Source organism: Brassica oleracea, chromosome C3 (genome assembly GCF_000695525.1).
Source record: "Brassica oleracea var. oleracea cultivar TO1000 chromosome C3, BOL, whole genome shotgun sequence".
Lineage (NCBI taxonomy): Eukaryota > Viridiplantae > Streptophyta > Magnoliopsida > Brassicales > Brassicaceae > Brassica > Brassica oleracea.
In genome coordinates this window covers 11,331,993-11,350,177 of record NC_027750.1, presented here as the reverse complement: position 1 = coordinate 11,350,177, position 18,185 = coordinate 11,331,993, and the positions used below count along the sequence as shown (strand labels likewise).

Below are 18,185 nucleotides of genomic sequence, written 5' to 3'. Positions count from 1 at the left end.
CTAAGGAAAAGCTTTTCATCGCAATCAATACATACACCCATAAAGCAGCTTCAGCGCAACACAGTGGACAAATACAATTATAAGGTTAATTTTTTTTTTTTTGTAAACTAAAAAAATAAAAAACTTAAAAACAACAAAACCATAATATTTTGCCTTTAACATATCTTGTATCACATACTCACATTGAGACCATTATTATTTCGAAATGTCTTAACAGGAAGCTCTACTTTTTTGTACGAGGGGTTGGTTTATCCAATACTGTTTCAACTAGGATCATGATGAATTTATATGGAAATTATTTAAAAAATATCGTATGAAAAAAAAAAATTATATTCTTGATTGAATTCATATTTTTGGCCCTTAAACAATTTAGTTTTTTATTAATTATATAATTTGTTTACTCATGAACTGATCCTATTTTTAAAAATATTTTAGGTCAAAAAATCACTTATCGCATAAGAACCTAACGTTTAGGCCGAAGAATCTCAGACCTACTATTTGGTTACAATGAAACTATGTCAGCTCGGTTTTATATCATGATTAGCAACTTAAAGTTAATTATGGTTATGAGAAGTTTACATTCACGTGTCAATCCTATCTTATCTTCAATATTTTTTCTCATTTTTGTGTCGTTTTTTCATTTTAGTTATTGCTCGATATAAATATTGATTTTGAGTTTATTCTCATTTCATTATTTTTTTTTGGCATGAGATGTAAATTTTTTAAGATTTAAAATTATTAAAGAAATACATACTTAGGTTAAGATCTGTGACTTGTGCAGAATAAATATTTTATATTTATTACTTATTTTATGTTTTTCTGCATATTATGAAATAATAAAATAATAATTATATATTAAATAACTAAGAAATCAGTTACTATTATGTAATAAATTGACGTGCACATATAAATCAAACGACTGCTCTTGTTTATTCACAATCATTTTAGGGTAAATAAATTAAAACAATCAATCTTATCTATCGTATATGATATTAACATAGATATATATTATAATTTTAATATGGATATTTCTTAAATGAGGTTTCTACTCATATGTTTTTATGATTATTTGCATATTTGTGTAACAAAATTTTACACCAACGATTTTTTTTTTTAATTTGGAATGTTTAGTGGTTTCAATAATTTATAATCATTTTAAAAAAACAATGAAGATTTCAAAATTAAAATATTAATTTTTCAATATATGTTCAACGCAGATATCAAAATATAAATATTTATTTTCATATGATGTATAGTTTAATTTAAACGATATGAAATATATATATATATATATATATATATATATGATTTTATAATCATTGTATCTTATTATAGAATTTTTTTTTAACTTTTATCATAAAAGTTAATGTGAGACTTTTAACAGTTTTAGTAATTTATACTCGTTTTGAAAAATTCAAAATACAACATATACAAAAAAAATCTAAATTTTTATTATATGATTAATATAATTGTGTAATTTATTTTAATAATAAATAATTAAACAAAAATGATAGAAAGTATACAGATTGTTAGCAAATATTTATTATTTAAAATCATTAATTATCATATATATTTTAATCACATTAGGTAATTCCGTAGGTTTTATTTAAGAAAATAATATATAATAATTTCAATTTGATAAATGAATGATCCATAATGGACATAATATATAATATAACATTATCTAGCAAATTAATTTTGTTTCTCAATGTGCCACGTAAACAAAATTAGCATTCTAATTACGTGACAAATCAACAATGTACTTTTTTAATTACATCGATATTATTTCGATGTGCGCTTACAGTTATCTTACCTTTGGTTATATGTTTTGCGTTGAACGCTTAGATGTTTTTAACTAAAAAGGAGGTAAACGTACCACCAAAACGGCGAGAGTGTTCCAAAAGTGATATTCATCCACGTTAATGTAGATTTGATTGCTATTCAAGTAAATGAGTTAATAATGTCAATATATATCTCAAGATATGAATTTATGACATAATATTTTCTGAATTGGTTATACTTATCTAGATTACTTTGTCCAGATATATAGATTTCTTATATTCATATTTTCGGCATGATACGATTTAAATATTTATAGCGTTATTTGTGTATTTTAACATTCGGGTCTACTACAAAACAAAAACGTAACCCATTACGAGGGATCAGCGTCACCAGTCTTATGTTGCCCGGTTTGGTCCGGTGTGGTTAGCTCCTCAGATCCGAAGTGAAGCCCTGTAGTGAGGGAGTTATGACCAAAGTGTCTTTCGGACAGAGTTGTCTTCTTTCTTTAATGCTCTGTTTCATTTCTGTTTGTCTCCCTTTGGAGTTTGTAAGGTCCCTACTGGTGCCTTGGTTGTTCTTTCTTTTTCCCAAGTCGTTTAGCTTGTAAACGTTAGTTTGAATCATCAATAACAAAAAAACAAAACAAAAACGTAACCCATTTTTTGTAGCTCATACAAAGAGGTGGGCGTTCGGGTACCCATTCGGATTCGGTTCGGGTCTATTCGGGTTTCGAGTTTTCGGGATCAAAGATTTTAGTCCCATTCAGGTATTTTTAAAATTTCGGTTCGGGTTCGGTTTGGGTTCGGATAACCCACTTAAATAATTTTAAAAAATTTAAAATTCATTATATACTTTAAATTTCTTAAAATCTATTAATAAAATAAAATATCACATATAAATTTGAATAACATATGTTAAAATACCTAAACTTAACATATAAATTGGTGTGGTTTCAATATTTTGATAGAGAATCAATAGATATTTCAAGTATTTTTGGTGTTTTGAATACATTTTAGCTATTTTAGATATTTATTTTTGACTATTTGTATATATTTTCAAATATTTTAGACAACTTAAAAGTATCTTATATATTTTGGATATTTTTATTATACATTAAATCTAAAAATAATTAATATATTTAGGTATATAAATATATTTCAGATATATCCGGGTACCCAAAATACTTCGGTTCGGGTCGGGTTCGGATTCAATTATTTAGATACCAAAATTTTGAACCCGTTCGGATATTTAATCAATTTCGGTTCGGGTTCGGTACTACTTTTTCGGATCGGGTTCGGTTCTGTTCTTCGGATTCAGATTTTTTGCCCAGTCCTACTCATATATATATATATATATATATACAAATATGGATCTAATTTTTAAAATATAATTATTTCGTTAATAATTACCAAGTTCAATACTAATTTCAACTATATTAATATAAATGTGTAATACTTACCCTAATTAGTTATATAACTTAACAGTGAGAAAAAATATTTTTGTAATATCTAAGAAATTGTTTAAAAAAATATATATATATATATATATGTATATATGTAATAATTTAGAAATATTGTGTTGATATATAATTGTATTTAAAGTAAATAATGCTACACGATTATGGTAGCTTAAGAATTCCATTTAGTCTTAATTAAAATTTAAATGCAGTGGCGTTACTGTAAATACTCTCAAAATCCAAAGAAATCTCAGAAAAAAAAAAGTCTTGTGTTTAATAGTATAGATTGACAAAATAAGTTATAATAAAATTGATGACAAAAAAAAAGTTATAATAAGATTTGTTTCTTTATAACTTTGAATTAATTAGTCAGTTTAGGTTGGATATAATTGCCTAATAATGATATAAAAAAATATTAAATTGTATATAAATCGAAAAATAGAAAAAAAAACTAATACAATCATGAGAATATTTAACATGTTTTACAATATAAAAATTGAATTTAGAAACAATTGCATCTGTTGATCTAGATTAGTTATAATGTATATTATAAATTTTATACAAGGATAAAATAATTATTCTAGCTTACTTTCTAGTTTTATGAAGGTTAAAATATGTATTGTAAATTTTTCTATGATCTTTCTAAAATGTATAAAACAGAACCTGAAGTATTTGTACATCTTCGTCAAAGTTGGATGCTTATGTTAAGAATCATGCAAACTTACTAAAACTAAATTTAAGAAAAGCATTTTACAACCCTTAATTAAATACTATAAATTAATAATAATAAAATATATAAACCTATTAATTTACAAAAAAATAATAATTTAAATTCATTATTTTAATAAAAAATTTATCTTGAATAAGAAAATAATTATTTTCACAGTTTTCTATTGATTAAATTTTATAAATTTAAATTTAAATTATTCTTATTATATTATTTAGTGTAAATGAAATATGTATCGTAAAATATATATGTATTTTAATATTAACATATTCTGAAGTATTAAAAATTAGAATAGACTCACCTAACGAATGAAAATTATATATTTGTTTATATTTTCATAAATTTTATTATATATTAATTATGAATTTTAAATAATATACATACCTTTAAAAACATTATTATGTTATCTTATTAAATTATATTTCAAGTTTTTATAATTAAAAACAAATAATTATTAATTTATCGTTTCACTAATTTTTTGATATAGCAAACCGAACCTGAATCATCCAAATATTAAGGGGGGGTTATTGGAAGATGAATTTGTATAGAGTTTGTGAATTTTGAGAGTTGATAGATTTAAAAAAGTTACGTGGATTGTGAAAATTTATATATATTTACTTATGAAATTTGATCATAACTTTTTTAGATTGATATAGATTTTTATGAATTTGTATTACCTTTTTTCGATCATTTTTTGTAAAATAAATATAGAATATATTTATTTTCTAAATCATATAGCATGATTATTTATTTTTGCTTTCAAATTAAAAATAAAATAATATTGATACATACAAAATTGAACAATTTTCTTAAATAGTCATTTTAAAAGATTTTGTCACAAAAGAGCATTAAAAAAGAAAATGACCAAAAGAAGTTTCATTAAAAATGTAAAAGACTATTTTACCTCTTACGGTATAAATGTATAAGTAATAAAAAAAAAGTTGTTTTTATATATTTTTTTTTCAAATTTGAACATTTTTATAATTTTTCTATTTAAATTTTTCTTTTTTTTTGAAATTTTTCTTTTTTCTTTTTGAAATTCGAAATTGTTTTTTGAAACTATTTTTAAAAAGTATTTTAAAATTATTAAGATTTGTAAATGTAATTATTATTATTTATATTAAAAAATATAACATTTTTAAAAATAATTATATATTAAAAAATGTAAAAGTATATAAATGTAATGAATTATAGTTTTGAACATATAATTTAGATTTAACGTTCAATAGATATTTGGTAAGAATAATTATTTTGTTTTCTAGTATTTTTATCACAAGGATTTTGAAAATCACATGGATACATATGATATTTTAAAAGTTGAATCTTATGAGTAAAAATGAATAGAATTCATCTCCCAATAACACTATATTTAGTTAGAATTAGAGAATCAATAATAACTAAACTTTTAGAATAACAAAAGATTTGAATGAATTTTGAAAATTCTTAAACCAATAATAATGGATTCTACTAAGATTTTTGAAATCCAAGAACCAATAACAATGGATTCTTAAAATTCATCTCTCAATAACCCGTAAGTAACGGCATAAACCGGTTCTTAGAGTTTCGGCTTCCATAGCCAAACCCTATATATATTTGGGTTTTCAAAAGTTAAACCAGGTTGTCGGTTTAATGAATTGAAACTCGGGTCTCTTCCACAGCCGCGGATGAACAAGCAGGCTCATCATGTTAAGGATGCTGATGTGTCAGTTAATAATTTCCAATTATTAATGAAGAAGTTTCCCTGACTGGGTGTACTGATGGTATATGTATTTTGTATAAGCCGCCCTCTTTCAATCATAAGGATTTATACTTGTATATGAATTCAGTAGTTTGTTTTGCCTGAGCTGATAACTAAACTGAAACTATGGTGTGTGAGATATGATTATCTTTGACAGGAGGTGATGGCCCTATCATAGGTGATCTGTGGGGGCTTTGAAGAGTCTAATAGACCAAGTTCATCTTATCACTTTCAGCTAGTAGCTGCCAAGAATCAGATGCAGTAAATATGTACAACTTCTTCTTAGTAAAGGACAAAACGATATACGAACATGTAAGATTTCTATTATCTCTACTTAATTCTCTGGATAGGAAAGCATTACACAAAGATAAATTTATTGGAGCGATACATCTTATGCTTAAGTGACAGAACCATCAAAGAATGAAATGAATGTACACACTAACAACTATTCACAAGTTACCAGCAAAAACAGAGAGCTCATTGGTGTCCAGGTCCATCAGCTCCAAAGGAGAAGGCCTGATAACCCGTGGGGCTAGTCAGCTTCCCAGAGCCACTGCTGCTACTAACGGACCGGTCTATCTCCTCCCTACAAGCCACCAGAGAGATCGGCCGTTGAGGTATAGAGATAACAGTGAACTCATTACTCTCCAGCATCTTCACCACTTGGTCCATCGTCGGTCTCGCGTGTAGCTGAGGGTGAGAGCAAAGCACTGCTATCAACACATACTTCTCCAGGACCTCAGGAGATCCCTTCTCCGGCATCCCGTCTTCCACCACGTCCAGCGTCTGCCCTTCTCTGACAAGGGCCCACGCCCAGTCGGACACCGACACAGGCTGCCCTTCCTCGTCCGTCACAATCGCCTTTCTCCCGCTCAGAAGCTCTAAAAGCACCACACCGAAGCTGTACACGTCGCTCTTCTCTGTCAACTTCCCGTAGAGCGCATACTCTGGAGCTACGTATCCCATCGTGCCCGCGACACGCGTGCTCATATGCGTCATTCCTTCGGGGTTGAACTTGGCTAGCCCGAAGTCAGCAACTTTGGCTTCGAACCTCTCGTCCAAGAGAATGTTACTAGCCTTGATGTCCCTGTGGATGATCGACGGCTGCGCGCCGTAGTGCAGATAAGCAAGTCCTCTCGCCATCCCAAGAGCTATCCTCTGCCTTAGAGGCCAGGGAAGGTGAGTCTCCGAGTCTCCGAACAGATGGTCGTGAAGACTACCGTTACTCACAAGATCACACACTATGATCCTCTGGTGACCTTCGTAAGCCGTAGTCGCCGTGCAGTAGCCTCTCAGGGCAAGAAGATTGACGTGGCGTATGCTCGCAATGACCTCAACTTCGTGAGCGAAGTTGGCGTCTCCATTAGCCGAACAGTTCTTGAACCTCTTGAAAGCAACCTCAGTGCCGTCTTGCAAGACTCCCTTGAACACGTTACCGTAGCCTCCCCTGCCTATGATGTTGTGCCTGGAGAAGTTGTTGGTGGCTTTCTTGATCTCCTCGAAAGTGAACTTAACCAGAGTAGTGCTCTCGCTCATTGAGTCTAGCCTTCCAGCTTCTAAACTATCTCTCTGCTGCCTCAGCTTCATCCTCCTCATCTTGAAGTCTCTCTTTCTCTTTAAATAGTACCATAGAATCAAAGCGGATGCTACAACAAGTATAAAAAATAACGGAACTAGTATCTTCACCACCTTCTTCTTACCAGAGCCGCTGCCACTAGAAGAAGCAAGATCAAGCAGAAACAAGCATTTCGCAGTTCCTTTATCAGTAGGACCGAACCTGTTAGCGAAAGCAGCGCCGTAGATCGAAGAAAAGCCAGTACAGTCGGAGACGTTTCCTAGTGAAGCTCCAGTGAGATAAGCTTGAAACGCAGACAAGCTCTGAGTACACGAAGCACAAGGAGTATTACTCTCAAGAGAGAGGTTACATCTCATCACAGCCGTGCTCAGCGTTGAGTTAGGGATCAGAGCTTCAAACTGAGACCTGGTGGTGATGTTCATACACCCCTGAGAGATCCACGGCGTCTGGAAACCGCATCTTGATCTGACGTCAAAGCGAGGGAGGAACCCGGCGATGGAGGACTGTAAAGCGTCCCAGCAAGAGGAGGCGGAGGAGAGAGGCGGTGAGAATGAACCTGTCTGACGCAGGTGGTGAGAGTAGACCAGACGGAGGCCTTGGAGGAGGTATTGGCAGGTGGTGGAGCCATCGGGGCTTGGACGCTTGAAAGGTTGTAAGATGGAGAAGTCGAGAGGACATGAAGAGTTCTGAGCTGCGACTAAGGAAGAGGATGCTGCGGTGAAGAAGAGGAGTATGTAGACGACGGCGGTTCGACGGAGAAACATCTGGCGGTGGCGCCGGCAAAAGAGAATAAGGGACGAGAGAGAGAAGGTTTAGTTGACTTTGCTTTTGTAAATATCCTGTTCTCTCTTGTCTCTCTCTCTAGTGTTTTCATGTGTGTTGTGTAACGATAATAATTATATTAATATTAATAATAGATTATAATATAGTAACGCCTGATTTTCTTTTGTGGGGTCAAATATCTTCGAAATTGCATGAGAACTTTCCTTTGTGTTATTCAATGGTTGTTAGTGGCGATCTGATGATGATGATAATATTTAAAAATACTTGATTGGATTCAACTACTAACTTTTTCACTTTTTCGTATTTTACTAACCTATTTGCATTTAAATAATAAAAATGTGAGACAAAAAGTCACAAAACTAAGGTTGATACGTGTCTTATCATATGGCAACAATTCATAAATATATGGTTTGATATTACTATAAATAAATATTTCTATAATGGATTCATGGCATCATTAACCCCGGTCTCTTAGCTAAGGTTCTTAACTCATGATTTGATATTTTTTTAAGTTTTTTTACACTTTTCGGCTAAAAGACGGTTTTTATATCTCTTATTTAAGAGACGGTTCTTAGCTCTTCTTAGTTAAAATCTAAGAAAAATTAAAAATCGTCTCAAACTAAGAACCCCAATTAAGAAACTGGAGTTTCAGGTCACCTCTGCATTCGGAGGTGGAAGCTTTGATTTGGACAATGGAATGTATGAAGAATTTACGGCAGTTTCAGGTTACGGTTGCAACAGATTGTTCTCAATTGGTGAAGATGGTTTCGGAACCAGAAAAATGACCAGCATTTAAAAGTTATATGAAAGATATAAAGCTTCTACGAAAAAGTTTCCTCAACTCACACATCGTTCATGTACCTCGGACGAAGAATCTACGGGCGGATAGCTTAGCACGTAGTGGTAGGAAACAACCGTCTATTGTCGTTCACATGGATGCAGAGTTACCAACCTGGTTTACAAAGTTAATATGAGTATGTGAATATCTTATTGTAAAAAAAAAAATGGGGTTAATGATAGTCTCAAATGAGAACATAGTCATGTTCGTTTGGTTGCCGCAGGTTTCGGCGTCAGCGGCGGCGGCAGCGTCAATGGGGACAGTTGTTGTTCGTTTCGCAGACGCTGACGCTGCCGCATACTATATCGCGACCGCAGATTTTATCGGCGTCAGCCGCAGGACGCGGCGTTCGGATGCGGCGTCAGTCGCAGTTTCCTGCGTCAACAAAACGAACAAGAGTTGACGCAGAATGTTGACGCTGCCGCTGCCGCCGGTACCTGCGGCAACCAAACGAACAGCCCTCAGCCCTCATTACGACATGAGAAGACTTATGTGATCCTAAATTTTTTAATAAAGTATTAATATTTAATTATATGTATTTTAATAATTGTAACCACTATATGAAAAACATGTATAATGTGTATTTCTCACAAATGTAGGAGAATTTCCGAAACAAAAACCATCTTTGCTCTTTCTATCATTTTATACTTGTTATGGTGGCCTTAGTATTAGTTCTTTATAATGGACCCAAAATCAGCAGTCTTTTAACAAACCCAATGAAATACTCCGCTTAACCCAAAAGGCTCAAGTCCAAAGCGTGTGGAAACATTGACACTCTTAACTCTCTCGTTCTTCATTCGGTAGCTTACTTGCTTTTGGTCCAAGTTAATAGCTCCTGAGCTTTTGCTATTTCGTGTTCTTGGGTCCTAACGTTGGTTTCACTAGATATTACCAGTTTCGATTTATTTACTCTCAATGTCTGCTTTCTTCTTGTTTAGATTTTTGCTTCTGCTTTCTACCTTTTGCAAAGGAGAGTACAACAACAACGTACGACTATTGATAACTTAACCACATCTTTTATGTCTTCTCTATCCTCTAAAACAACTCTAAGACAAATGTACTCCTTGTGAACCCTAAACTAAAGTCTGATTTAACTCCAGTTTGATATAGTAAACAATAACAACATATAACCACATCTTTTTCGTTTTATTAAAGTCACCAACAAAGAACGTATGAGTATGCAATTGTTTCATGTTTCATGAATGAAAACCCTTTTTAAAAAAAAATGCATTTGTTTCATGTACTGGATCTTTTATATGTGAAATTTCTTTATAAAATATGAATTGGCTACTCATCCATTCTCATAGTAGTTGAATTTTTGGAGACATACATGATCCATTATCGTGAATCAGGTAGAAGAAGAGAAAATACAGAACGCCATCCTTCATCAGTAATATGAACATTATCCCAGAAAAAGAATGACTTTGGATCTTTGCAGACACTGTATAACCTTCTACCGTATATGTCTACATCTCCACAAGAGTTTCCTCCTTTTCTTCCCTCACAACATGCCTTCAATGGTTCCGAAAATGTCGGAACTCCTGCCCAAGTTAAACATGTGTATGTTACAAACTTACATTCTTGAACTATCCATTGTTTCACGTCCTCTTTTTCTTTTCTTTTATTGAATTTTTTATCATAGGATATTGCTAGTTTAATTACTCCCATATAAAAAGTAGCTAGTAGGATCCAGGTGGGATGTAAGATTTAGATGTACATAAAAATTTATCAGTTAAATCTTAATAAGATAAATTTTTATTCGAGGCCATGCGAACCTAAGTATAATATTTCTTTAAAATTTTAGGGTAATAACGAATGTTTTATCCGACTGTGCATAAAACCGGCTATATTAGGTTCAATGATACCGAGAGATTATTCATAAACACTATCATAGAGTATACCGAGAGGTTATTCATAAACACTATCATAGAGTTATCTCTGATTATAGTCACACACAAAAAAATGAATGAAAGAACAACGTACCCGGAACTCCTCTATACTTGAATATGGTCATGAAAGCCTTGTAGAAATCAAGCATGAGGAAGCTTTTCTCATTATTCTCATCGTTTAGTTTTCTCAATCCTTCACGGATAAGACTGTTGTGGAGCTTCGTCAACGGGTTACTAGTGTTGCAGCCTTTAGAAGTGGAATATAACGGCACACAATTATGCGGTGGAGATAAAACCACAAACACCTTTCTCACTCCCAAGTCCTTAATTCGCTTTACATCCAACAAAATCTGTTTCGTAACTCTCCTTATCAATGCTGGACGGCCCTGCATGCCATTTCATTTTCTTTTCTTATGACAATATCAAGGCTACATAAACTTAAATCCCGATGTACCGGTAAAACATAATTTCGTTACGTACAATATTCTATTTTGATTTAGAAAAACCTCCAACAATGAAAAAGAAAAATCGAGGTTTTGAAGCTAATAAATAAAAGTTTGTAAATTGTAAATTATTGTTCACATTATTAATAAAAATCTTAAACGAGTATTTGTTCCAATCGAGTCTCCTTCTAATTTTCTAGCTTCTTTCAAGTTTAGTTCATCGTGTTACTCAACAAAAGTTAATACAGTAGCCGATAACTTTTATAGCCATCATAACATCATTATTAATTTGTATACCTGCGAGGTACCATTGAATATGTTGTACTTGATATAGTCATTGCCGATGAAGCTGAAAAAAGCTACGGAAGAGTTGAGATCGGCCGGTGAATAAACATTTTTCCGCAGAAGTCGTTCAAAGGAATTGATCTGCATACTCGCGGTGGGGACTGTGAATATTGTCTCAAACACGCCAGCTCCACCAAATGCGAAATTGATTCCTTTATTCACAACTTGTCTCGGTAGTGCGAACCTCCTCCATTTATATGCAATCGGTGTTCTAAGTCCAAGATACTTGGCTACATGATATAATACGAGCCAAAGTAATGAATTATTGATTTTGGATTGCATATAGTATGTTTGCACGCAAATAAATAATAACACGGTTTTATTTATGTATTTATATGACCGTTTAATAATTGAATACGGTGTAACGACTAATTAAGATGTTTCTAACGATTGCAGATACCTACTTTTAGTTGCAACCGATGTACATTATATTTTTGGTGTAACTCGTATGAACTCTTATTTCACGATTATATGAAATAAACAAAATCAAATAATTTAGTAGACTTTAGTTAGTTTTAGTCAACACATTTTCAAAAATGGTTGCTAAATTAAAATAAAATCAACAAATAAAAGAATGTAAACTATATAAACGACTATTAATTAGAAGTAAATGAGTTCGACGTGATATTTGACTAATTTAAGTGTATATATATAGTATTATATATAAATTATAAAGTTACCATTTTAAACAAGAAAATATCTATAAATATCACTCTTCACAATTAATGGAACATCAGGTTAAAAAAGAAGAAGTTATTTAGAATAAAGCCAAAATACCGTTTCATTTACAACTAAAACAAGCAATGTACATCTAAGACATATTGTAAGAGACTTCAGAGTTTTCGCAAATAGCTATAAGCTACTAAGTGTGGAAGTGGAACCAGTAACCTATTTAGAATAAAGCCAAAATTGCAGGTATGGAGTTTTTGTATTTTTCAAGATGAAAAGTCTATTGTGGTATACTAGCATAGTGATTTTTAAATCCAAAATACTTTAAATAAATTAACTTTCATTACCGAGATAGTCAGTTGAAATACGACCATCACCAAACCTGCCGGTAGGCTTTCCCGGGAAAGTGATTCCGTAAGGAAACCTCCATGAGGGCGAGATAATGACTGGTGTGTTCCCGGTGTCTGCGTACGAGTCTCCGAACACAAACAACGTTGTCGGTTTGAAACCAAACTTGCCATCTTTAGTGGGCTCGCTAGATGGAGAAATCGATCCTTTTACACTTTTGTAGCCTAGAGCCGTTAGAAATTTGATATAACGAATTAACTTTTATTTATATCAATTTATATATGTGGAGATTCATTAATCAACTTAGCAATGAGCGTATATATGCAGATTAAGCGGAAGAAAACATAAGGTATATATATTGATACCTGATAGAAGAATCAGGCACAAGTAAAGAAACCAAGGAGTGGTTTTAGTTATGTTCATGGTCGGAAATTTGTGTGTGTATTGAGTTACCAAAAAAAAAAAAAATTTGTGTGTATTGTTGTTGCTTGGAAAAGGTATGAAGCTGCCTGAATGTATATATATAGGTCGAGGCGATTATGTGCGTGTGAGTTTTAGATTTAGCGGTTTCCGATATTGAAATAATTAATTTCATTGTGTTTCTAATTTAAACTCCTTTTAAAAAAGGTTCTTCATATTAAAACATTTTTGGGGGGTTTTTTTTTATAAAAACAGCTGGAAATGAAAAAAGACCAAAAACCAAACCGGGTTGATACAAACCCTAACCGATTGGATATTTAAACTCCTTTTGGTTCCTCGGTTTCATGTTATATGTATTTTCTATCTTCAATAAAGTTTTATATTTTTTTTCAATTTATGTCAATTAGATATCTTTTTATAGTCACAGATTAAAAATGCGTATATTAAAATCCCTATATTTTGGATATTTACAACACTTTATCGAAATTTCTAACATTTTCAGGATTAATGAAAGTAAAATACGACATTTATTTTTCTTGGTTAGAGTATTCTTCAGCAAGTGTGCATCTAATTAAGATAAAGACATGTTTTAGAGGTTTTAAATTTATTTTAGTATTTGTGAAACGTTTTTAACTATCATCCAATATAAACGCAAAGAGAATCATTATTTAAATTTGACAAGAAAACAATAGCCTTCTTCATCGTTCAAATGGTGGAATAAATATTAAAATATAATAAGACATTTTATATGATAAAGTATTTTCCATTGTCTTTGAATCTTTGATATGGTCATAACACACTTATTTTAACTAGTTTCAAACTCTTTCAAGGTAGATAACCAGCTTAGATTGCGTCGTAGTTAATTTCAATTGCATGTAGTTACATTTTTTTTTATTGTGAGTCTCTAGAGTCCACAGACTTAGCTCCATATTAGTGGGTTAATCTCAAGCCATTAACGTCTTCACCCTCATCTTCAAACACTTAGAACCTTTGGCCACTGCAGTTTCGGCCCGAAGCTACTGTTTATAATCTTTATCATAAACAACACTTGGACAATTGGACCTCAAGTCATTGCCTTGGATGTCCTAGTGACAAGCTACCGGTTGAAAGATGATGAAACTGTCTTTTTTCCTGTTCTTTTTTTTGTCAAGAAATGTTGTTGCTGATAAATATTAGAAAAGCGAGATGTTGATGAAAAAAAAAAGCGAGACACAATTTTATATATTTTATTTTTTTTCCGCAAAAGACAATCTTTTTTTTTACAAGCATAAAGCCACACAATTATAAAACTTAAAATTCTTCCGGAAGAAAAAGAAAATAATTAAAAGGTGAATGAAAACTGTCTCAACCTTTAATTACGTAACACATGTCCGTAACATAAAAGTATGTTTTAACATAACGAACGGCTGAGATAAACGGAGATTTTCACGGTGAACGCAAGCAACGGCTCAGATCATATCTTCTGGAGCTTCGCGGCTATGACCAACGGGTTAGCCTTAGCGATCTCCTCGCGCCCAGCCGATTTGAAATCGAACGTGCATCCGTGAACCTCCGGATACCTGTGGGTCCCGCAGAAAGTCGTCCCGCACCGGCACATGAACCCGGTCAACCCGACCCGTTTCCTGCACACGGTGCACCGATTAGGCCGTTGCGGCGGCTGCTGCTTGATTTGTTTCTCCGTCGACGGGATCTGTATCTCCGCCGCGTAAATTTTGACGAGGGGCGCGATCGTCGACGTGGAGATTGATTGGATCTCCGATGACGGCGGAGGAGATGCGGCGGAGAGGGAGGATTCCACGGTTGATTTCATGGAAGCTTGCTGCTGGTTCTTGAGGCAGAGGTCGCCGTAGCAGTTGGAGCAGAGATTCATGGTGGCTGAGCTTCCGAAGAAACCGCAGTTGTTAACGCAGAGACGGTGGCCTTCCGGCGTCTGACATGGATGTTCTTCCGCCATTAATAATTATTAATCAATAGAATTCGTCAAAAATCTGAAAAAGACAATCAACGAGACTATAATTAGGGAGAATGGGTCACCGAGTTCTGCAGAATTATTTTCCTGCGTTTTCTCGGCAACCAAAAAGAATAGAAAATAAAACAGAAATGGCGGAAAATGAAGAAAAAGAAGGAGAGATTATAAAACGAAGAAGAGAGATGTGTATGTGTTGTTGTTAACCTGTAGAAGAAGAATGATTCACTGGCTTTTTCCTATAAAAGGGTGAAACGGGCAGAGATAATGAGAGGGATTTATCATACTACACTATGTACAGAGCCCATATCATGCTGATGCACAAAATTTAATAAAATTTCTTTTTTTAGTATTTAATTTTATATTCTATGATTTTTCCAGAATTTCAATTACATAAACCAATTAACCAACTGATATAGTTTATAAGGAGAAACGACAATTCCAAAATTCTGAAGTTGTAAACTATCGGATGAATTAAAGGTTTCATTCTTCGAAACTTTTTGTTACTAACTTTATTATTTTCAAAAACTAAAAATGAAAATTTTGATTAGTTGCGACAAATAGCAAAAAAAAAATCAGCAAAAATGTATATTTGTTCTCTGTTAAATAAAATACCCGCTAACCATTTTGGTTCATGTATATTTTTTTATTACAAAAATTCTCTATAATAGTATTTTTTAGTTTATTTTCACAAAATTAGTATTTAACGAAGAAAATGACAAAAATAAGTTTTATTAAAAGGTAAAAATACATTTTTACTCTAGGATTAACTAATCTAAACTTAGTTAAAAGATAAAGTTTTGGACTATTTTGATTATTTTTTTTTTTTGACAACTTAAAAATGATTATTCGAAAAAATTATTATTTTTTATTAACCTAAAGCTATACTGATTTCAACTTTTTAATATTTATTTTATATCTTCTCTATTTTCAGTTACTTCCAGTTACTCTAATCTTTCCAATCATATCCAAAATGATATTCAGATTATATAGGTGCCAAATATCTTGAAATATGTATAAATTTATGTAGGTTATATATCTTGAAATGTGTCAAAATGTCTATGGGGACTTCAAAACGTATTGAGCGAAAAAAGAAAAAGGGTGAAAAGACAGTTTGGTAGAGAAGCCAAATTGGAAGTCTATCTTCTGTCACCGTCTACTAGTACACTTTCTCTCCATCTTATCCCTTCTCTCTCTCTCCTCTTCGTCCTTTCTATACTATAAGCTCTATGACGTATATGGGCATAAAACAATGAATTTGCCTAAACTGTTTGGCATGAAACTGTATGATATTTGTTTCTTATTTCTCATTCGTGGAGTTATTATATTAGTGATGGCAAGTTGCATTTTATCCTAATCTTTGTCATGGTGACTAGCATCTTTATCACTAGATCAATCATAAATTTTGTTAATCCTTTGTACATTTATGTCTTCATGTGATTATATTCATATAATTAGAATATAATTAGAATCACTTAAGACATTGGGCATGGTGCATATAATTAGAATCTTACAGTGCTCTAGTCATAATAACAGGATCCGAAGCCTCTTTTAGAAAGAAAAAGGGTTATTGAATGATTTATAATACTTGTATTTAATCAGCTTCGTATGATTAGGTATTTTCTTCTCCTTCTTAAAGTTATTTTGTTGTTGAAACGATGAAATATATTTTTTAAACAACTCATACAACCTTGATTATATATATGATTTATTCGATAATAATAGAGATAATGGAGAAGGTTGGTCCAAATAAAACCCATTTTCGGCCCCTAAGATTCTCCCGTCCGTCCCATGTTCCCACTTTGCTTTCTATTTGTTTATTTACGCTTTCTTTTGACATGTCCCATCTAATAATTGATTTATTGTCGGCAAGAACTTCGTTTTGGATTTTTATTATCCCGGATGTGTTTAAATTACATTTTAAGATGTTATATCGACAACAAGTGTGACTTTGTTAGAAACGTGAGATTACTTTGAGATTTTGTTATCTAAGGGATTATATAATTTATAGCCATATATATATGTTGTATCCATAATTTTGTTTATATATCAGAAGTATCGAAATTCTTGTCTTGGTTTGCATGCAGTTGGGGTGCATATCCCAAATTATGGTGCTTGCAGAGTGAGATACCACTACTTCTTAGTGAAGTCTATTTAATTAACCCATTATTGGGTTTATTGTTTATTCAACGAGGACTACTTCTGGGTCAATTCTCTCTTCATGAACAAAAAGACTTGATTCTTTTGACATGATATAATTACAGAGACAAAAATATTAGATACCAACAAACAAAATATTAAAAAAAAATACTTGTAATTTATCTATAATTTTAAGGGAATTTGCGGTGAAACAAAAGATAGACTACCCTAAACATATGCATATGAATTTATACTTGCACACTTGAATATTTTTCGAGTGTGCTAAATATCAGGTCTTGCAGTGAGTCTCTGTAATTATATCATGTTAAATTCCATGCTAAATATCAGGTCTTGCAGTGAGTCTTCAGAAGACATCGTTCTTTGCCTCTGGAATGGAACAAGCAGAAATTGAAATGATCCAAGCTTCTACTGGCATGTCGTGTGGGTCACTTCCATTCCGGTACCTCGGTGTCCCTTTAAACTCCAGAAAGCTTTCCATAGCTGGCTGTGATACCCTACTGCAACAAGTGAAAGCAAAATTCAATTCCTGGTCAGTAAAGACTTTATCTTTTTCAGGACGTTTGTTGCTAACAAAAACGGTAATATCGGGGATTACCACATTCTGGTGCTCTTCCTTCATACTTCCCAAAGCCTGCATAAAGAAAATAAATTCTTTATGTAGTACTTTCTTATGGAAAGGAGACACTGACTCTAGAAACTCTGCGAGGGTAGCCTGGGAAACAGTTACACTGACGAAGGAGCAAGGAGGCTTAGGAGTGAAAGACTTACTAACCTGGAACAAATCATGTTGTCTGCGGCTTATTTGGATGATATTTTTCAGACCAGACTCTGTCTGGGTGTCTTGGTTTAAAGAAGTCATTCTCAACGGATCAGTCCACAACTACTGGTCTACTAAACCAAGTAGCACCTACTCTTGGCTAGTGAACAAACTGTTGAAGTTGAAAAGTGTTGTATATCCTATGATTCGTCTCCAACTGCAGAATGGGAAAATGGCACGATTCTGGCATGATAACTGGAGTCCGTTTGGCTGCCTCTATGACTATCT

At 32.7% G+C, this 18,185-nt stretch overlaps 3 protein-coding genes across 3 annotated transcripts; all 3 read right to left on the bottom strand.

Annotated features, from left to right (window-relative positions):
• Positions 1 to 5,969: 5,969 nt before the first annotated feature.
• On the bottom strand, positions 5,970 to 8,154 carry LOC106328388 (probable LRR receptor-like serine/threonine-protein kinase RKF3). The gene has a single exon (XM_013766823.1). It carries the CDS (start codon positions 8,041 to 8,043, stop codon positions 6,181 to 6,183), a length of 1,863 nt encoding a protein of 620 aa, XP_013622277.1. The 5' UTR covers positions 8,044 to 8,154; the 3' UTR covers positions 5,970 to 6,180.
• A 2,084-nt stretch (positions 8,155 to 10,238) lies between these two features.
• LOC106334112 (GDSL esterase/lipase At2g36325) lies at positions 10,239 to 13,035 on the bottom strand. Its single transcript, XM_013772456.1, has 5 exons — positions 12,960 to 13,035; positions 12,594 to 12,818; positions 11,530 to 11,807; positions 10,884 to 11,175; positions 10,239 to 10,441 (listed from the first exon to the last, which is right to left on the bottom strand). The coding sequence occupies exons 1-5, from the start codon at positions 13,015 to 13,017 to the stop codon at positions 10,239 to 10,241; spliced, it is 1,056 nt and encodes a 351-aa protein (XP_013627910.1). The 5' UTR covers positions 13,018 to 13,035.
• A 1,186-nt stretch (positions 13,036 to 14,221) lies between these two features.
• LOC106331420 (zinc finger A20 and AN1 domain-containing stress-associated protein 4-like) lies at positions 14,222 to 15,280 on the bottom strand. Its single transcript, XM_013769771.1, has 2 exons — positions 15,188 to 15,280; positions 14,222 to 15,002 (listed from the first exon to the last, which is right to left on the bottom strand). Exon 2 carries the CDS (start codon positions 14,966 to 14,968, stop codon positions 14,468 to 14,470), a length of 501 nt encoding a protein of 166 aa, XP_013625225.1. The 5' UTR covers positions 14,969 to 15,002; positions 15,188 to 15,280; the 3' UTR covers positions 14,222 to 14,467.
• Positions 15,281 to 18,185: the final 2,905 nt, after the last annotated feature.

Excerpts from the sequence above, each read along its gene's own strand:
- LOC106328388 (XM_013766823.1), bottom strand. The coding sequence starts at position 8,043 with ATGTTTCTCCGTCGAACCGCCGTCGTCTACATACTCCTCTTCTTCACC.
- LOC106334112 (XM_013772456.1), bottom strand. The coding sequence starts at position 13,017 with ATGAACATAACTAAAACCACTCCTTGGTTTCTTTACTTGTGCCTGATT. Across the intron at positions 11,808-12,593 it reads TATTTCAACTGACTATCTCG|CCAAGTATCTTGGACTTAGA; the intron begins GTAATGAAAGTT and ends TATATCATGTAG. Across the intron at positions 10,442-10,883 it reads CAAGTATAGAGGAGTTCCGG|GAGTTCCGACATTTTCGGAA; the intron begins GTACGTTGTTCT and ends TAACTTGGGCAG.
- LOC106331420 (XM_013769771.1), bottom strand. The coding sequence starts at position 14,968 with ATGGCGGAAGAACATCCATGTCAGACGCCGGAAGGCCACCGTCTCTGC.